The sequence below is a fragment of the Ambystoma mexicanum genome, chromosome 12, assembly GCF_040938575.1.
Source record: "Ambystoma mexicanum isolate Mex_15411 chromosome 12, UKY_AmexF1_1, whole genome shotgun sequence".
Taxonomy (NCBI): domain Eukaryota; kingdom Metazoa; phylum Chordata; class Amphibia; order Caudata; family Ambystomatidae; genus Ambystoma; species Ambystoma mexicanum.
Genome location: NC_090936.1, coordinates 668,876,617 through 668,895,517, shown reverse-complemented (window position 1 = coordinate 668,895,517; position 18,901 = coordinate 668,876,617). Strand labels below are relative to the sequence as shown.

The 18,901-nt window shown below is 45.7% G+C and overlaps 1 protein-coding gene across 50 annotated transcripts in view; it reads left to right on the top strand.

Annotated features, from left to right (window-relative positions):
* LOC138513982 (mucin-19) overlaps positions 1 to 18,901 on the top strand; it is a 1,848,798-nt gene that overhangs the window by 79,326 nt on the left and 1,750,571 nt on the right. For all 50 annotated transcript variants that reach the window (XM_069629210.1, XM_069629207.1, XM_069629194.1 and 47 more), the window contains exon 7: positions 17,503 to 17,520. In XM_069629210.1, the coding sequence (XP_069485311.1) occupies positions 17,503 to 17,520 (18 nt within the window). The remainder of the gene's footprint in view (positions 1 to 17,502; positions 17,521 to 18,901) is intronic.

Sequence of the window (18,901 nt, the reverse complement as noted above, 5' to 3'; positions counted from 1 at the left end):
AAAAGAAAGAGTTTTTACCCTTTTTGGTATCCTTTTTAAATGAATAGATAGGGTTCGGGGCAAGGGTATAAATGAAGGTGGGGAATGTGGTGGGGAGCCTGCGGGGAGCCCTCCCTCGCAATAAAAAAAAAAGGAAAACTTTTTTCCGAACTCGACAAACAAAAAACTTGTTATTTTCTGCCTCGTTATTTTATTTTCGCTATTTCAACGTAGAACCGTCTCTCAAATGATGCCAAGATCTCTAGTGAATTTCTGTGGAAAGAAATGGTGATCAATCACAAAGATATTCCAGATGACTGTGCATCCCATCCAACATTTATTTTCATAGATAGCTAGGAGCTATCTATGAAATCACTCTAAGAGGCACATTCAATAGTCCTGAATGTGCCTCTTAGAGTAATGTCACAAGGGATGAAAGATACACAGAAAATACAAGACAAGGCACCGCGTTTATTTTCATTAACAAAGGAATCAGACCCAAATTCTCTGTTTGGACTACTTTGGCACCTCCTTCTTGAATATCTTTGGTGTGGCATGGGGGAAGACAGCTGCGAGCCCCACCCCACAACGAATTTCATCCAGTAACGTGGACAACGAATGCACCCTCCATGCATCCCTCAAACACTGTGCAGTGGAACAGTTGTGGGAAAAACCTACCTCCTGCGATATATGCAGTGTTCTACTAACCTTGGGGCTGTAGCTAGCTAATCCAATTTGCACTGCCCCCTCTTACATCTGTGCCAGCTATAGTAAATGAAGCAAGCCCAGATCCTATAGATTTGTATGCATTTAGATCTATATCTTATAGAGTAAGACAGCTGCAAGGATTTGTGCTACCTCAGGCAAAGCGTAGTCCCCCGCCACACCCTTCCAGTGGGTCCAGGATTGACGCTTGTAGGGGCAACCCAGCACTCACTCCCTGGCATGCTGTTGCTTTGAGCCTGTTAGGTGAAATATATGGACAACCTGCTAAGCTGCTTGCAGACCTTGAGGTTTCAAGATCCGGGCTCCAGTTTTGTAATTTTGGGTCATGTGGACGCCACATACCATATTGTTCTTTGTACATCTTTGCAGGCTCGAGAATTTGCTGCTGCAACAAATGTTCTATGTAAAGTACTCAGCTGCTTCTTGGAGCCAAATCTGTGCCTTATGAAAAAAAAAAACAAGAAAAAAATAACACCTTTTGCTTTTCTACGCCCTAGCCATAATGCTCTGGTGGACAAGGATAATGAGCTGGGTGATAGAAAACGTGCACTGGTACAAGTGCAATGAGCACTATGGCCCTACTACAAAACAAACATTTGCAATGCATTTTTAGACCATGACAAAGGACTATGACTGGGGAAACATTATCCTGGTGTAAAAATGGACTGAAAGAAATTTTGCTTCCTACTGCAATGTTTTCCCAAGTGCACTTGCAACGGTGTAAGGTTTCTGCAATACCGCCCAATGTATTTCAGAATCCCGGTTCTACAATCCAGCAATTCTAGACAGCAGCATGACAGCCATGCCAATATGAATAGCTTTTAGTAGCATCAAGACTAGCGAACTATGTGTTTTTGGCACACTAGGAATCTTTTGTGGGCTACTAGACGTGGGCTAACAGATGACATCTAAGTGTAGTTATTTGATTTAACACATCTGGAAAATTATTCTGTGCCATTTGGCAGTTTGCATGCCAGAAAGGAGTGAAATTCAAAATATGGTGCTTGGTAGATAAAACCGGAATTTCAGATACATCTGAGCAGTATTATTGTATTTCTTTTCTAGATGCTCAGAATTATTTGTTTGTCTCGTTAGATGCAGTGCACATCAGTTCGAATAGCAGCAAAGCCCCCATCAATAATGTAGCAGAATTTTGAGCAAAATGTAGAAAAGTCACATTCTGTGGGTGGCAGAGTTCAAATCACTTAACAGAGTTTGAAAAATCATTTTATATTTTCTGTCAACTATACAGCATAATTAACAGGCAAATTGTAACAGGGAGCCCAAAGCCTGCTCTAATTGGCAGTCATGTTATTCGGGGTAACAGAAAATGTCAGACCACATCGCAAAATACAATTCGGATTCCAGAGATTTCAAAGATCTTGGTTTGTATGTTTGTTTTATTATTTGTAATGCGCACCAGACTCAACGGTATCAGGGCACAACAGATAAAAGAATATGCGAAGCTTAGTTACAGTGAGTTATACAATGAAATACATTACTATACAAAGCAGGATATACAGATATTTACAGATATTACAGGTATTGTACATAAAAATAAAGTTACCGCCATGGGGTTAGCAGGTAAGTGTTGCGAGTTGCATTTCGGTTGCAGAGTCATTCAGATTAGTGGTCAGTGGATTTTAACCACAAGATAGTATTAGTTCTGAAATTCTGGTAGGACTGGTCTACTCTTAGGGAAGGAGGCAGGGAGTTCCATAGTTTGGCCGCTTTAACAGGGAACCTGTTGCTGCCAATCGTCGATCGTTTGAATCTGGGAATGGACAATCAGTCCAGGTTTGCTGCTCTGGTTGGTCTTAGGGATGTCCATTTGTGGAATCTCTGAGAGATAGATGGGCGCGGCATTGTTAAGAGATTTATGGGTGAGTGACAAAGTTTTTAGTAGGATTTTGTCATTTGTCTGGAACCAATTGTTCTGTTGTCTACTCTCAGAGATGTGCTCTCTTTTGGAGACACCTAAGGCCGCTCTAAGGGCACTGTTTTGTAGGGTTTGGATTCTAGTAATGATGGATTTGTTAGAGCCTACGTATAGGGTGTTACAATAGTCCAGACGGGACAAGATGAGGGTTCGGGCCAGGATGGTACAACTATTATTCGAGGGAAATGGCTTACCGGTTCTAATGAGTTTGCACATACACGCCGTGGAGGACGCTAGGGTGTTGACATGTTTAGAGAAGGATAAGGTAGAGTAAAGGTAAAAACCAAATGTTTTTACCTCCTGGGCTACCTTAATGCATTTGCCGTCAATTATGAAGGAGGCGTAGTCAGGTCCTAATTTGTTTAGGTTATTAGGGGTACCCAAGGTGATGAGTTCTGTTTTATCATCATTCAGGCATAGACCATGCATGGCCATCCATGCCAGGATGATGATGTACACTCTATTTCCCAAGGCCAAATCCTTGTCGTAATCCCCTGTAAGTGGGAGGAGGATCTGAGTATCATCTGCATATTTAGTGTAGGTGATACCAAGATGGTCCAGATCGTAAAAAGTGGCTTGGTAAAGATATTGTACAGTGTGGGCGAGACTCAGGACCCCTGTGGCACCCCGTAGGTGATAGGTATGGGGTCTGCCGCTGCTGAGGGCGAGAAGACCCTCATTGCTCTGCCGCTTAGGAAAGATCTAATCCAAGTTATGGCATCTTTGGAGAAGTGTGCTGCTGTGTCGAGATGGTTGCATAGGATCGTATGATCCACCAAAATCGAAAGCAGCTGAGAGGTCCAGGAGTAGCAGCAAAGCTGATTTACCAATGTTTCTAAGCTCATCGACTTGGGTTTTGAGATCGATGTGGGCGGTCTCCGTTCCATGTTGTGGACGGAACCCTGACTGTCTGGCTCCTAACAAGTGGTGAATTCCAAGTATTTTTGAATTTGCAAAATAATTCTTTCCACCTCAATGATAGATAGTTTAGAGAAGTTAAATCGGATGGGATGGATTTCAGCGGTGTTCACGGATAATTTAGGTGTGGGTGGCATATTTAAAGATGGGTTTTTTTGGGATATTTTATTTTGTAACATAGTTACTTTATTGGCTAGTGCATATTGAATATCTGAGCACCATTTTTTATCTTTGGTGCAAGTGTCTGGTATTGCAATGGGAGACTCTAGTTCTTTATGAATAGTAAATAATTCTTTCATATTGGAATTAGCTTGGGAGATACGGGTGTCGTAGGATTCCCGTTTAGCAAGGCAGATTTCTTTTCTTTTTTGTAGAGTGATGAGGGTTTTGTAAGCTTTAGTTTGTTGGCTTCTGATGGTAGTAGTTTCCATGCAGCCTCGCAGTTTTTTTGTTGCCTTACATTTTTTAGGAATGGTGTAAACCATTTGTTTAAGTGTTTTTTTACTTACTTGTTCTCCGTTTGAGTTTGACTAGTTGGGGTTTCCAGTGGTTGCAGAGGTTCATATCATGCCTCTGGTGGTATTCAGAGTTACTAAGGTGACCAGGTATCAACAGAATACCGACCCCGCAGAGATCACATTTACTGTTGGGGAATGGCCAGCATTGCCAAGTGAATGCAAGGCAACACGTTGGAGCTTTATGCAATGAGTAATAACTATACACATCTAGTCTTGTTTCCATTACCAAGGGTGTATATCCATAGACACAGTGGAGTGGATTTTAGGTTCCAGGGCTATCACTGTTTATCATAGGACAACATACCGCTACCAGATGAACTACTAAACATGCTGCTTGTCTTGCTTTGTTTTATCTTTCAGTCAAAGCCAGCAGTGGTACTGCTATGCAAATGAACAATACATTACATACATTCCCTTTTCACCACGCGACCGCTGATTTAATTTGTGCCACAGTGCAACTGGGCGTAACACTGATAACACACGCATGGCGGTAGGGTTCTGTATCTAACACTTTATAGTTTGCCGCTGTTTGTAAGGTCATTGGCGCTCATTGCCATGTAATGTGGACACCTCGAGCACCAAAGTCGTAGGGAGAATTTCAATTCAAACAAATCATACTTTATGGGAAGCCTCAACTAGAAGTCCAGAAAATGCCTGCCAATATTGGTACACAGTTTACATTTCAAACTTTACAAAGACAGATAAAGTTTATTACATTTGAGAATTCTGGATGAGAGGAGAGGAAGTTGAGATGTAATAGTGTTATTTAGATCTTGAAGTTTTATAAATACTGTGGAATTAGTGAGCTCCTATCAGTGGAAGTGTGATACATGGTCATACCGGATCAGAGTAGTCACGAAAAACCCTCAAAATATTGTCCTCCGCAGAATGCACAGTTAGTGCATAAAATTGCCTTTTCATATGCAAAGTGGACATAACACGAGAAATAGAATTAGAGTAAGAGTAAAGACAAAGCTGGTGACTAAGTAGGCTGTGCAATGTCGTAACAGGGGGAGAGATTTTCATACCAGGTGCTGCTTTAGAATAAGTAGATATCTGTATGTCCTTACACATGGGAAGTGAGTGTTAAGTACAACCAAGGAACGTGTTTTAATAGGAGCCATTTTTGGACAGGCTAGTACAAACTTCACGAAATGCCTAATGGGGCTATATTCTTAATGGGAAAGGTACCCTGTGAAAATGGACTTATGTTGAGAAACACACTGGAATCACTGAAAGGCAAAGCATGGGAATCTTCCGATCCATCATATTCACTTGGAATTAATTTGGGCAGCTTCTAATTCATTTTAAGGCCATCTGCGGCATTGCAGAGGTGGGGCAACCATATTGTCTTGGTCCTCAAACGAAAGTGCGCACTCCAGACTGAAAACCCCCTCCCCCTGCCCCCCCTAAGCATGGGAACCCACGCAACCTGACATGCTTCAGCCTTGTTGGGTATCATTAGTGTGCTGCAGTGTGATTAACTAGACACGGAGCAAGGGACCCCGCTCTCGGCAAATCCACATTGACTAGACAAACTGCAAGCACCTACAAGAGATAAAAGCTTCAATTGTAATTGGTAATTGTAATTGTTTATTTATACAGCGCTTATACACAGGTGGAGTGCTTCAAGGTGGGAAGGGAACAAGGGAATGCAGTGATCATTCTTAGGCCTTGAAGTTTCCGAATGATCTAAACAGAGAAACTAGCATACTAGGCCTGACGGCATTTCTCCTAGTGCAAGTGCATGAAGTGTTACAGTTGCAACCAAGCTAGTGAGGGGTGACAGAAAAGGGTAGGGGGGGAGGAGAGGACCCACAAACTTACTAAGGGACCTGGGCCCGAGGTCAGAGGATGGCCGGTAACCAGTACAGTTTCAGCCAGGTGGTCAGCAGGGGAGAGGAGGAGAAAAAGCAGAAGCAAAGAGAAAGGTTTTGAGGTGCTTCCGGAACCGGAGATGGTTCTCCTCAAGTTTCAGTGAGGCAGGGAGGCTGTTCCGGAGGGAGGCCCTAGCCGAGGAAAGAGATCTACCACCAACTCGTTGCTTGGAGAACCGACTGACGCTGAGGGAGCTGGAGGCGGATGAGCAAAGGGCTCGAGAAGGAAGATATTTAGGAAGAGCGAGTTGAAGGTCTTGAGGCCCCAGGCCCTGGAAGGCCTTGTGTACAATGCAGAGGGTTTTGAACTTAATCCTCGCAGCCACTGGGAGCCAGTGCAGAGATTTCAGACCTGGAGAGATACGATCCCTGGGCTTGAGGCCAAGGACAAGTCTTGCATCCTGTTCTGGATGAGTCACAGAGGGCAGAGAGTAGAGGCAGGCAGATTTAGAAAGGGGCTGTTGAAATAGCCAGCCAAGAGAGAACCAAAGCTCTGGGACAGTGAGCTTGTGGGGGAAGGAGAGGAAGGGAAGAATACCTCTGAGGAGTTACAGCTGTAAGTGTGACTTCTTAGAGACGTCAGAGATGTGAGGAGAGAAGGAGAGTGTGGTGTCGAAGATGACCCCGAGGTTCTTGGCCTCCCAGGAGGGAGCAGGAAGAGGGCCAAGAGAGGCCGGCCAGAGAGAGACCGGAAAGGAGTGTGTGGGAGGATAAAGATCTACCCCAAATCTCTGTTTGTGAAAGCGGCTCACCCGCAGAGAATTGGAGGAGGACAAGCAGAGGACTCTAGAGGGAGAGTATTTAGGAAGAGAGCATTGTAGGTAGTGTGGGCTCTGGCCCCAGAAAGCCTTGTGGATTATGCAGATGGTCTTGAACTTGATCCTTGCAGCCACGGGGAGCCAGTTGATGGATTTCAGTGCCAGAGAGATGCAGAGCCTGGGCTTGAGGCCAAGGACAAGTCTTACGGTTCTGTTCTGGATGAGTTGTAGAGGACAGAGAGTAGAAGTAGGAAGATTGAGAAGGAGGCTGTTGCAATAGTCCAGCATAGAGATAATCAGGGCTCTCGAGGTGGTGAGACTCTAGTGGAAAGTGAGAAAACATAGAATATCTCTGAGGAGGTGCAGTTGGCAGTGGGAATTTTTGGAGTTGTCTGAGATGTGAGAAGAGGAGAGAGTGGAGTCAAAGATGACCCCTAGATTTTTTGCCTCATTGGTAGGTGTGGGCCAAGGGAGGCCGGCCAGTGTGAAAGTGGAAGAGCGGGAGCGGGGGTCTCAATGAGGACGATCTCTGTCTTACTGGCATTCAGTCAGAGATTGTTAGCAGCACACCAAGACTGAATTGCGGATAGACAGTCAGGGATGAGCGAGGAGGAGGAGGAGGAGGCTGAGGGTAGCCTGAAAGAGAGCTGCGTGTCATCCGCATAACACAGAAAGCTAGAGGTAAAGGTAGAGATCCTGTGGCCAAGGGGGCCATGTAGATATTGAAGAACCATGGGGATAGGTTAGACCACGGGGGACACCACAAGTAGAGAGAGTGATAGAGGAGAGAAAGGCCCCAAGTTCCACCTCGGAGGGCCCATCAGAGAAAAAGGAGGCGAGCCACGCCAGGGCATGATCTGTGATGCCCAGGGTATCATGGAGACGGGTGATCAGGTGTTCAGAAAAGCAGTTTTGAATTGATTGTGTCCTCCAACGTATTCCTCATCTTTAACATGTAATGTCCAGCTTCAGCTGCTTCGGAATTCTTTTTCAGCAGAGCGTGCCGTGCTTCGATGCGTCAAGTTGATGTCCCTCGAATGCCTCCGTCGAGGGTGACATCATCGGAGAATATATGTAGCACGCGCTGCGCCCGTTGGCCTCAGTTCTATTTTTCTGCAAACAGCACTCAGCGCACTTCATACTGTGACGTTTGTTAATTCGAGCGATTGTCTTCAACTCGATGATTATGCCTTCTTCATCTACACCGTCGACACCAACGTCCGGTTTAAAAAAATGCAGGGATTGCGGTTCAAAGATGTCCCTAACCGACCCGCATCGAATCTGCCTGTGTTGCCTTGGGGAGGAACACGATACGACCGTTTGAACCAAGTGTCAGTCCATGATGAGAAAAGCCTTGAGGGAACGGAAGGGTAAATTCAAGTTAGGAAAAACACACAAATCCCCTAAGCCCCGACCTGCTAGGACTTTGACTGATGAGTCAAGAGGCAAATCCTCGGAGGAAGAAGGAGTGGTTCCCGCCACTTGTCATCTTCGAAGAAGTCAAAGAGGAGGCACCACAGGTCGCCTTCGTGGACTTCTTCGTCTTTCGGTTCCCCTGTAACGGTTGAGTGCCCTTTGAAAAAAAATACTACTCCTGCAGAATGGGAAGCTTTCCGTGTGGAAATGCTTTAAAATATTCAAGAAACAAAGTCGTGCTCCGACCGAGACTTCTAAGGAAGCCGGAAAGGAGTGGTCTAGGCCTAAAACTTGCGCGCCCTCAAGCCCGGGTAAAAGACATGATCCTCATCGAGAGCCTTTGCAGCCTCGATCCAAGAAATCCAAGGATCATTCGAGACATGGGGAGAGGTCGAAGTCCTCGACACCTTCGAGACCTTCAACGCCATTAGTGGCAATGATGCCATCAGGCCCTCAATCCCTACTAAACAGTCGATGCCATCAACAACACTGTTGACATCAACGCCAAAACCGTTGATGCCAGCTGCGCCAATTTTGCCAGCTAAAACATCAGAGCCAAGTGACCTTCCTAAAAAGGCACTGTCTAAGAAAACAGCGACGGCTTTGACAACGTTGAATCCTCTGGTTTTAAAACCAGAAAGATATATACTCCTCTCCCGAAGAAGGACTTTTTCAAGTCTCTAACTTTCATTTTTGAGGAAGAAGAGCATTCCGATGACGAAGATGCCCCTTTTGGGCTTCAATACGGTACACCTAATGTGCCTGAATGCCTCATTTCAGAGGAAAGCAGAATGCAGGATTTATATGATAATTTTAACAATGCAAGTGGAATTGACACCCCTCCAGTGCTGGAGTTTGGAAAACCGGTGCCAAGGGAGCATGCTGACTCCTCTTACAGGCAGCTCATGTCTATAGTTGTCGAGTACTTGGGTTGGTCTAGGCCCCCAGAACCCTATGACCAAGACGATCTAACTAACATTCTGGACAAGGGTCCACCTATTGATCCAGTTTTACCTTTCCATGTGGCACTTCAAAAAAGGGTGGCCAGGAATTGGGAGGCTCCAGAAATTAATCTGGCAATTGACAAGAATCTCACCAAAAAATACCATCCCTCCAGTAGCGACCCCGGCTACTTGTCAAAGCACCCCACTCCGGAGAGTCTAATGGTCCAGGCAGATACGGCTACTTCAAAACAAGCAGCGTACCCTACCAATTCTCCTGATAGGGATGATAAGAACGTAGATGGATGGGCGAGAAAGGTATTTTCTGCAGGGAGCATGGCATTAACATCTGCCAACTCCACTTGTGCCCTTGCAAAGTTTTCATACACTCTATGGGAGTGTATTTCTATGGAGGCAGAGCATATTCCCGAAGAGGATGAAAGGGACGGCTTCTTAGCTATTGTTAACAAAGGCAAAGATGCCATGTGTGAGCCTCTTCAATCAGGATTGGATTCTGCAGATAGCATCAGCAGGTCCATGGCTATCAGCACCGTGATGCGCAGATATGCGTGGTTGCAGAAGTTGGGTTTTGCACCTGATGTGCAGGCTAGACTTCTCAACATGCATTTTGTCGTATCTCATCTTTCTGGCAGCAAGGCTGACGAAGAGCCTTGAGAAGCTGCAGACCTCGAAGGTGCCGGCCAAATCTTTAGGTGCCACTGTTAGGCAACCTCAGCCTATTGGTCCTAGTGGACAACCTTGGAGGGGTATATCTTTTCGCTACTACTCCTCATTTGGAATGGCGAGAGGAATGGCCAGTCAAAGAGGCCAAAGAAAATGTACTTGTGGTAGACGAGGAAGAGGTGCCAAGCCAGCCCAAGCAGCAGCCTCTTTACCATCGGCCTCTGCAACAGCTGCTACAAAACCACTCTGAAGTCTTGAGTTACAGATCACCAGTGGGGGGCAGACTGTCTCAGCATCTAGAAGAATGGCGAGACCTTACTTCAGATGCTTGGGCTCTGGAAACAATAGCCCATGGTTACTGCCTTCCTTTTTGTAAAGAAGCCTCGGAACAATCCACTGTGTAAACACTCTTTGAAGATTCCGGATTCCGCTCCTTGTGCAGGGCATTTTTACCCTGCTACAGAAAGGTGCTATAGAACGGGTGCCTGTAGCAGAGAGGAACAAGGGTTGGTATTCCCCATATTTCTTGCGCCCGAAAAAGGACAGAGGACTGAGACCCATCTTGGACTTGAGATACTTTAACAAGTTCCTCAGGAAGGACAAGTTCAAGTTGGTCACTCTTTCTCAGATCCTTCAGGTCCTCCAACTTCAGGATTGGTTGGTGTCATTGGACCTTCAGGATGCTTATTTCCATGTGCCAATCCATCTCAAGCACAGAAAATACATGAGGTTCGCAGTTGGCAGTTCACACTATCAGTTTCGAGTTCTGCCATTCGGGCTGACATCCGCCCGAGGCTTTTCACCAAACTGATAGCGGTGGTGGCAGCGAGTCTCAGGAGAGGGGGGAGCCATGTTTACCCCTACCTGGACGATTGGCTGATCAAGGCGTATTCTCCCGAAAAAGCTCTGGATCGTCTCAACGTCACCTGCCACTCTCTTCACAGACTGGGCTTCTCCCTCAATTACAAGAAATCCTATACGACACCTTCCCAAAAGCTCCAATACATCAGAGCTGTGATAGATACATCCTCGGGAAAGAACTCGCCACCCGGGGTGAGGGCTAAAGAGGGCTAAAGACATTTTTCAGATAGTGACCACATTTCAGAGTGCCCAAAGTCTTCCGGCCTTTGATTTTTTTTAGGTAGCTCGGTCTCATGGCATCCTGCATTTTTCTGGTGCCAGAGTCCCGATTGACAATGAGATCCCTTCAGTGGGCTCTCAGAACACAATGGTCCTAATTCTCAGGAAAGATGTCGGACCGACTTCAGATTCCAACCGGAGTCTCACAGGACCTTTGTGGTGGGCCTGCAAGGAAAATATTCCGAAGGGAGAACCTTTCTGGCAACCATGGCCGGAGATTACAGTAGTGACTGATGCCTCACTCACGGGGTGGGGAGCCCACGCCACTGATCTGACATTCAGTGGTTGTTGGTCTTCATCAGAGTCCAAACTACACATCAAACCTTTGGAGCTGAGAGCAATCAGACAAGCGCAGAAGGCTTTTCTGCCCTCTGTACGAGGAAAGAATGTCTTGATAATGATGGACAACATGATGGCCATGTAGTACCTCAACAAGAGAGGAGGTGTATGGTCACTACCAGTGTGCAGAGAGGCAATGCAGCTCTGGTATTGGGCAATTCAAGAGGAATCTCCATATCGGCAGTTCACCTATCCGGGGAGGAGAACACAGCGTGGGACGCTCTAAGCAGGCAGAGCACAATCTCCCATGAGTGGGAACTAGCTCAGGAAGTCCTTCAAGAGATCATTGCCCTTTGGGGAACCCGTCAGGTGGATCAGTTCGCAACAGGTGTCAACCGGAAGTGCGAGCAGTACTGTTCAAGGGAATTTATACCAAAAGGAGCTCTTGGACACGCGTTTGTGGTGGACAGGGAGTTTCCACTCCTATACACATTTCCTCCAGTCCCCTTCATTCCTCATGTGATCAGTAGGTTGAGAAGATTCAGGAAACACATGATCCTAATTGCCCTGGATTGGGGCAGTAGAACGTGGCACCTGGACTTTCTGGACATGCCCATCTGTCCTCTGATGCGTCTTCCACAAAGAGAGGACCTTCTCTCGTGAGAGGAGGTTCGGGTTCTCCATCCAAAGGTCATGACTCTCAACCTCCACGCTTGGTTTCTGAAAGGCTACGATACAAGATTTGGGAGCTCTAGATGACGTTATGGAGGTGTTGCTTTCAGCCAGGGGCCAGCAACAAAGTCTCTTTACCATTGCTGTTGGAATACGTTTTGCAACTGGTGCCAGGAAAAGAATGTTGATCCTTTTCAGTGTAAAACTCTGGATGTTTTATCCTTTTTGCTTTCATTAGCAAATAAGGGTTTTCAGGTTGGCACCATTAAGGGCTACTTGGCAGAGCTGTCAATCTTTAAGCGCTCGTCATAAGAATGTTCTTATTTCAAGATACTACTGGTGACTCAATTTCTAAAAGGGCTCCCTAATGTGTTCCCTCCATTTCCTTTTCAGGTTCCGGTTTGGGACCTTAACCTGGTTTTGAAATTCCTGATGTGTGCTCCATTTGAACCTTTGCGCACATATCCATTAAGGTTGTTAACCTTTTAGACAATACTATTGGTAGCTCTAACATCTACCCATAGTGTGAGCGAGTTGCAAGCACTTTCATCCAAGCCACCCATTACCATGTTCCACAAGAATAGGGTTGTTTTAAGAGTAAAGCTGTCCTTCTTACCAAAGGTAGTTTCGGACTTTCATTTAAGTCAGAACATTGTTCTGCCTTCCTTCTATCCTCCACCTCATCCTAGTAAGGAAGAAGAAAGGCTTCATAGGCTGGACCCTTGGAGAGCGTTACGTTTTTACATCTCCCGAAGTTAAGAGTGGACGACCAACATTTTATAGGATACACAGGACACAAATTAGGCCAGGCTGTTTCCAAACAGACCTTGTCTAGACGTATCATTCTTACCATGTATGAATGCTACAGGCTAGCATGCAAAGACCCTCCTGAAGGTTTGTGAGTTCATTCCACCAGAGGCACCGCTACATTTACAGCCCTTCAAAGGGGCGTTCCTATTAGGAATATCTGTGATGCTACAACGTGGACATCAATACACACGTTTACAAAGCATTATTCTCTGGCTGCTTCCCATGCTCAAGACGTTGTCTTATATATATATATATATATATATACATTCTATACCCTCCTGCTATCATAAATACTGCTTTGGGAGTCTGTCTAAGATGAGGAATACGTTGCAGGACACAATCCATTTGAAGAACAAGTTAATTGCCCCTGGTAACATTCTTCCAACTGGATGGTCCTCCAACGTATTACTCATTGTCCTCCCAACCTACCCCTCTGTAGAATTTCCCATGCTATTAGAGCTTCCGTTCCAACAACGCTGAGTACTATCATGCCCTTATTTATGGGCATCTGGCTACACAAGGAGGGAAAAACAGAACTGAGGCCAAAGAGCGCTGAACGTGCTACATATATCCTCCAATGACGTCACCCTCGACGGAGGCCTTCGAGGGACATCGACTCGACGCCATCGATGCACAGCGTTCTCTGCCAAATTTTTTCTCCAAAGCAGCTGAATCTGGACATTACATGTCAAAGATGAGGAATACGTTGGAGGAACATCCAGTCATAAGTAAGTTACCAGAGGTAAGTAACTTGTTCTTCCATGCCTCTGGATGCTCTTAAACCAGACTGATTGTCATGGAGACAACCAACAGATTCAATGTGTGATAGCCAGCTTCTACAGGAGTTTTTCTCGGAAAGGGGGGATGGAGTTCGGGGGATGGTTTACTGGAATGGACGAGTCGGCGGAGGGTTTTTTGAGCAGAGGGTGCACAAGGGAGTGCTTGAGAGGAGGGGAAAATCCAGTGGCGAAAGTGAGGTTGCAGAGGTCGGCCAAGGCTGGAGCGAGAGTGTCAATATTGTCCTTGATGGTTTTGGAGGGACAGGGGTCCACCTGTTTGGAAAAGTATTTGATAGACCAGACTTGTCTAGAGACCACATCATGTGCGACAGGGGAGAGGGAGGAGAGAAGAGGGGGCGGTGTTGGGGCATCCAAAGGGGGCCAAAGAGATGTTGGGGCAGTACGGGGAGCACAAAAGAGTTACGACAGGATGTCCTGTGTTTTGGTGGTGAAATGTGCTGCCAGGGCTGAGCAAAGGTCCTTGGTGGGTGCAGACGAGGATGCGGCTGCAGTAGGGTTGGCCAGTTCCTTGCAGATTTTGAAAAGTTTGTCTGTGTTGTTAGATGCTGCAGAGATGCAGGCTTGAATGTAGACTCTTTTTTGGAGCAGAGACAGAGTCTATGTTGCCTTTGAAGAAGGCGGCTGGCCAGTTTGTCAGAGGGTGCAGCTGAACATCCCCATTTCGGTTCTGCTGCTCTGCACTTGCGTTCAAGGGCAGCCAGATCTGAGTCGTACCATGAGTTGCACTTTTTGACAGGCTTTAGTCGGACCCTCATGACAGGGGCAAGAATGTTAAGAGTGTTGGAGATGAAATGGTGAAAGTTAGAGACGGCTGTACCAGGGTGGGAGGCAGCCGGAGGGGTAGAAGAAGGAGAGTAGGTGGAGGCAAAGGCAGCCACTGACACTCTTTTCATGGGTCGGATGACCTTGAAGGCAGGAAGTGGTGTAGGGTATGCCATTGCTAAAGGAGAAGAGAGCTTCAAGTGATAAGAGAGAAGAGAATGATCAGTCCATGAGAGTGAGCTAGTGAGAGGAATAGAGAGTGGAATGTTTGTGGTGATGAGAGCATCCAAGGTGCGGCCAGCAGTGTGCGTTGGACCAGAGGGTAGAATGGGAAGAGAAAGGGAGTCACACAGGTTGCAGAAAAGTCCTGAGGAGTCTGGAGAGTCCAGATGGATGTTAAGATCCCCCAGCAGGAGGAGTTGGGAAGAGGAGGAGAGGAGAGAAGAGGGTAGGTCAGCCCATTCTGAGAGGAAGAGGGTGTAATGGCCGGGCGGCCGATAGGTGGCCAGAGTAAGAGAAGCGACAGGTGAGAGAGATCCTGCAGACCAGGCATTCAAAGGAGGAGTAGACCTGAGTGGGAATAATGGAAACAGGGATCCACTCAGGAAAGATCAAGGCTACTCCACCTCCTGGCCTGTTGGACCTGGGCACAGAGAGGATTGTGTAGCCTTCGGGGAGAAGTGTGTCAAAACTTGTGACAGAGCTGCCCTAAAACCATGGCACATTAAGAGCAGGATCATCAAGGTCCAGGAGTTCAAGGAGGTGGCAGATGTCAGAGGAGTGCTTGACAGCAGAGCGAAAGTTTAGTGTGGCAACATGGAGCAAGTTTCCACTTTTGAAGGACTTACGGGGGGTGTGTGTGCAGGGGACAGAGGTCCCCCCGTAAGCGGCCAGAGTGCCTGAAAGATAGAGGTAGGAGGAGGCAAGGATCACAAGGGTGTCAGTGAGGAGGGTGCCGACAAGGGAGCCAGGATAGTGGAAGATGACAAGGGAGCCAGTGTTTGAGGGGCCACAGGAGGCAAGGGAGCTCCAGATGCGGTGGCAGTGGGTGGCTGAGGCAGCAGGGTGGAAGAGGCTGATGAGGTTGTCAGTGTAGTGCGAGTAGGCAAGGGAGCCTGTACAGTTGACAGCGACAAGGGGGAGTTGTGAGGGAGGTTGTGAGGTTGGTAGGAGGCAAGGTAGCCAAGGTGGGCATAGTTGGCAAGGGAGCCTGAGTGGCCATAGAAGGAGGTGGCAAGGGAGCCCATGAGGAGGAAAGAGGAAAGTTGATAAGGCGAGGAAGGAGCCTATCAAAAAGTAAGAGGTTGGGTTGAGGCCCTTGTACCAGGATGGTACCATCTCGATAGATATTTATGATGGCCCTGGAGGTGGAAAAGGAAGCAAGAAGGGTCTCCCAGCGGTTGCCACCATTTATGTGTGAGGAAGAGTAAGGAGACAGCAGAGCGGCCATGTCGAGAGCCCATAGGTCGGGAGAAGGAACAGTGAAGTAGGGCTCAGCGATAGGAAGGCCTGGGTTGGCATCTTGAGTTTCGTTGTGCCAGACTTAGTGAAAAGTGAAGGATAGGAGATGGGGAAGCAGTTTAATTGCCTCCTTTCAGACGAAGGTCAAGGTGAAACTGGTACGGAGACCTAACATACTTTTATTTTCACTTTTCTTTAACCCCACGTTCTTTTTATCATGTGTGCATGAATTATTGGTTGTGACAGATGTGCTTAATGGCCGTCGGACAACAAAACAATAACTGTAGTTAGTGATATCTGAGAAGTAGGCCCATGCGCATATGCTCCTGGAATCTGGTTAGCATTTAAGAGTTCACTACATGAAGTAAAATCAGCTCATGTGTAATGCAAAATGGCTGCATCAAAGGGGTTAAAGAAAATGCATCACTTGGACAACCATCTTGGACTAGTAAATGGCTCCATATAATATTGATGGTCCCTAATGCAAGATCAGTTTATCTATGTTTAATTAGCTCCACGTGTTAAAGTGTTCTATCCATATATCTACCTATATGTAAATATTATATATACAGAGCAACAGAGAGGGATAGATACATATATATGCAAAATACAGAAAAGTGTTAATATCAAGTGTACATTTTAAGGTCCAGACGTCTGAAGTATCCAGTCCGTCCTAGAAACAAAATGTGCACACATCATTACAGCAACCCTCAATTTCATGTCCCCTTTGAGAATATATTGAAAGCAGGAAACTATAGATATGTTTAGAAATACCAAAGGGTAAAAAGCATCCCCAGGGGTGAATCCCAACTAAAATCCAACATAGTTTACAACGATGCGGTTTATGACAATTTCTTTCCGATCTTTAGTGCACTTATTCTTACGGAATGCCAATCCCTGAACACAATAACTGACTTTCTCAATCTCATACTTTGTTTGGTAAATCTTAACAATCATATGTGATAGTTAAGCGTTATTAGTCTGCAAGGGTCTCAATGAAATGTAAACTCGTGTGTATCCACTTCATTAAAATGTCCTAATGTCTGTTCATTCCCGGTTTACTTTATACATATTCGTATTGTTTAACTACCAATTGCAAGTTGTTAACTCTCGACAGATACATTTAAACCCCTACAGAACAGTATCAGCATGAAGAATGTAGAATTTGCCTCTTTTTTTCCTAACAATATTTCCATTTTTGCATTTAATACATGCAACCTAACCTTCTTTAGAGTATACCACCTCACCTACATAACTTTATTCCCTTTCTCATGAAATTATCTACTAGTGGAACATGATTACCCTACTCTGTGAACATGGCCCATGTTCTAGCATACTGGTTTTGGCTAATTGTATTGTTTTACCAAAATAACCAGCTCGTATAGATCTCCCCGTTCGAGTTGCAACTGATGAAATCCATCAAAGTCACCATTTTGCCATTAATTCAAAGTTTCTCAGATATTATAGTGCGTGTAAACATTCAGCAGCTGCAATATTTGTGATGGCCCTTAATAGGTAATAAAGAAAGGTCCTTTCCTAGTGTCACCTGTCTCTATGTAGCCATCTTTCCATTCTGATACACTTTCACAAGTCTTTAACCAAATTCATACATTAGATCAGGCCAACTCGTGTTTCCTAAATCAAGTAATGGTTTTTCAAGGCTAATTATATCACACTTATCATATCTGATAATTAAGAATGCATGAAGACTATAAGTAGTGTTAGGTCTACATCATTTTTTCTCAGCTGAATCATTTTGTGTCATTAAAAAACTTGTTTGAGAAAATATAGTAATTATGTATTTTTTCACTTTCTCGTTTAGGTCAAAGTCGCAGAGCTGGTAAGTTAATTTGATGTATTTAAGTTTATTTTCCTCTCCACTAAATACCCTTTTTATTTTGTTTTAATTTATAATAATCAAACAGGTGCTTGCCACTTGACCCGATTAGAATAACAATTTAGCTGGAAATGGAATGGGAACCTTACATGCCTCCGCATGTACATAACAACACTGCTAACATTTCCTATAGCCTAAATTGTATTTTCAAAGTCACTGTTTCAATCTGCACCATGGCAATATGAAACTCCAAAAGCATTGCATATTCTGGTGCACCCATTGGGGAACCCTCTTGATACTCTCAGGGACATCTTGCAGGAAAGCTGTTGTCCAAACTGAAAGGTATTTTTCCGGAAAGAAACTATAATAGAGCATTCCACCAAACCTTCAGTATTTCGAAAAGAAATTGGACTAAAAAGTTATTTTTGTTCTGGGACTAGAACTACAAAGAGGCGCCAATAAAACACGCACCTGTGGACATGCTGCATACAACACTCACTGTCCACCAGTAGAGTCGGACAGAGTGCCGTTGTGAGCTTTTTCAGCCAGTCCTGATGGGCAGCATTTATTCTCGCTGGGACACTATTTTTTCATCTGGAGTTGAATCCAAGTGTGAGATTGTCTACACACAAATGAATTCCTCTTGACCTTCCCAAGAGCCCATTGTGCCATTTTTTCCAATTAGCACTTGGCTCTTTAATTTCCACCTGGTACTAGAAACATAGGCTTCCCCCTAAGGATGTGTCCTCGTTCAGTGCCTCCCAAGGCATAGTATGTGTATCCCTGGAACCCAACATGCTTACACATACTCCACAGTCTCTGGGTGAGTTTTGTCCTGTTGCCGTTCACGCTAAAATCCCAAAATGTATAACATCACTGATGGAAGCAGATGTTGAGCTGTATTTTACATGTGGAAGAGCCCCATTTATATAGATCCAGCAGTGATGGGTGGCATAGAGCAGAGGCATAGACAGGGTAGAGCCTGAGCCGCTAAGGCCCACCCAAAATCTGTAAATGCCTTCTCAGCAGATTTGGCAGTAGCGGAGGTAGCTTTTGGTGACAGGAGGGGCAGTCGCCCCATGCCCCTGTCTCTGCCACTGCTGTGTCAGCATTACAGATGTTAATGTCACTGCGGTGGGCCTAACTACATTAGCTTCAGGCCCCACTTGTTAGACAGTCCTGACTACGCCTCTGGCACTGAAGGAAAACCTCTGCTTTTGGGTAACTTAGGTCTGCCAGGCAAACACTCGGCTTGAAGAGTGATTCTTCTGGCTCGGGGGATATCTCGAGTGGTCACTTTCAGGGCTCAGGTCGAGGGTACGACAGAATCCACCCACTTTTTCATAGGATGGACTCAGCCCCTCCCACCCCCCAGCTAAAATAA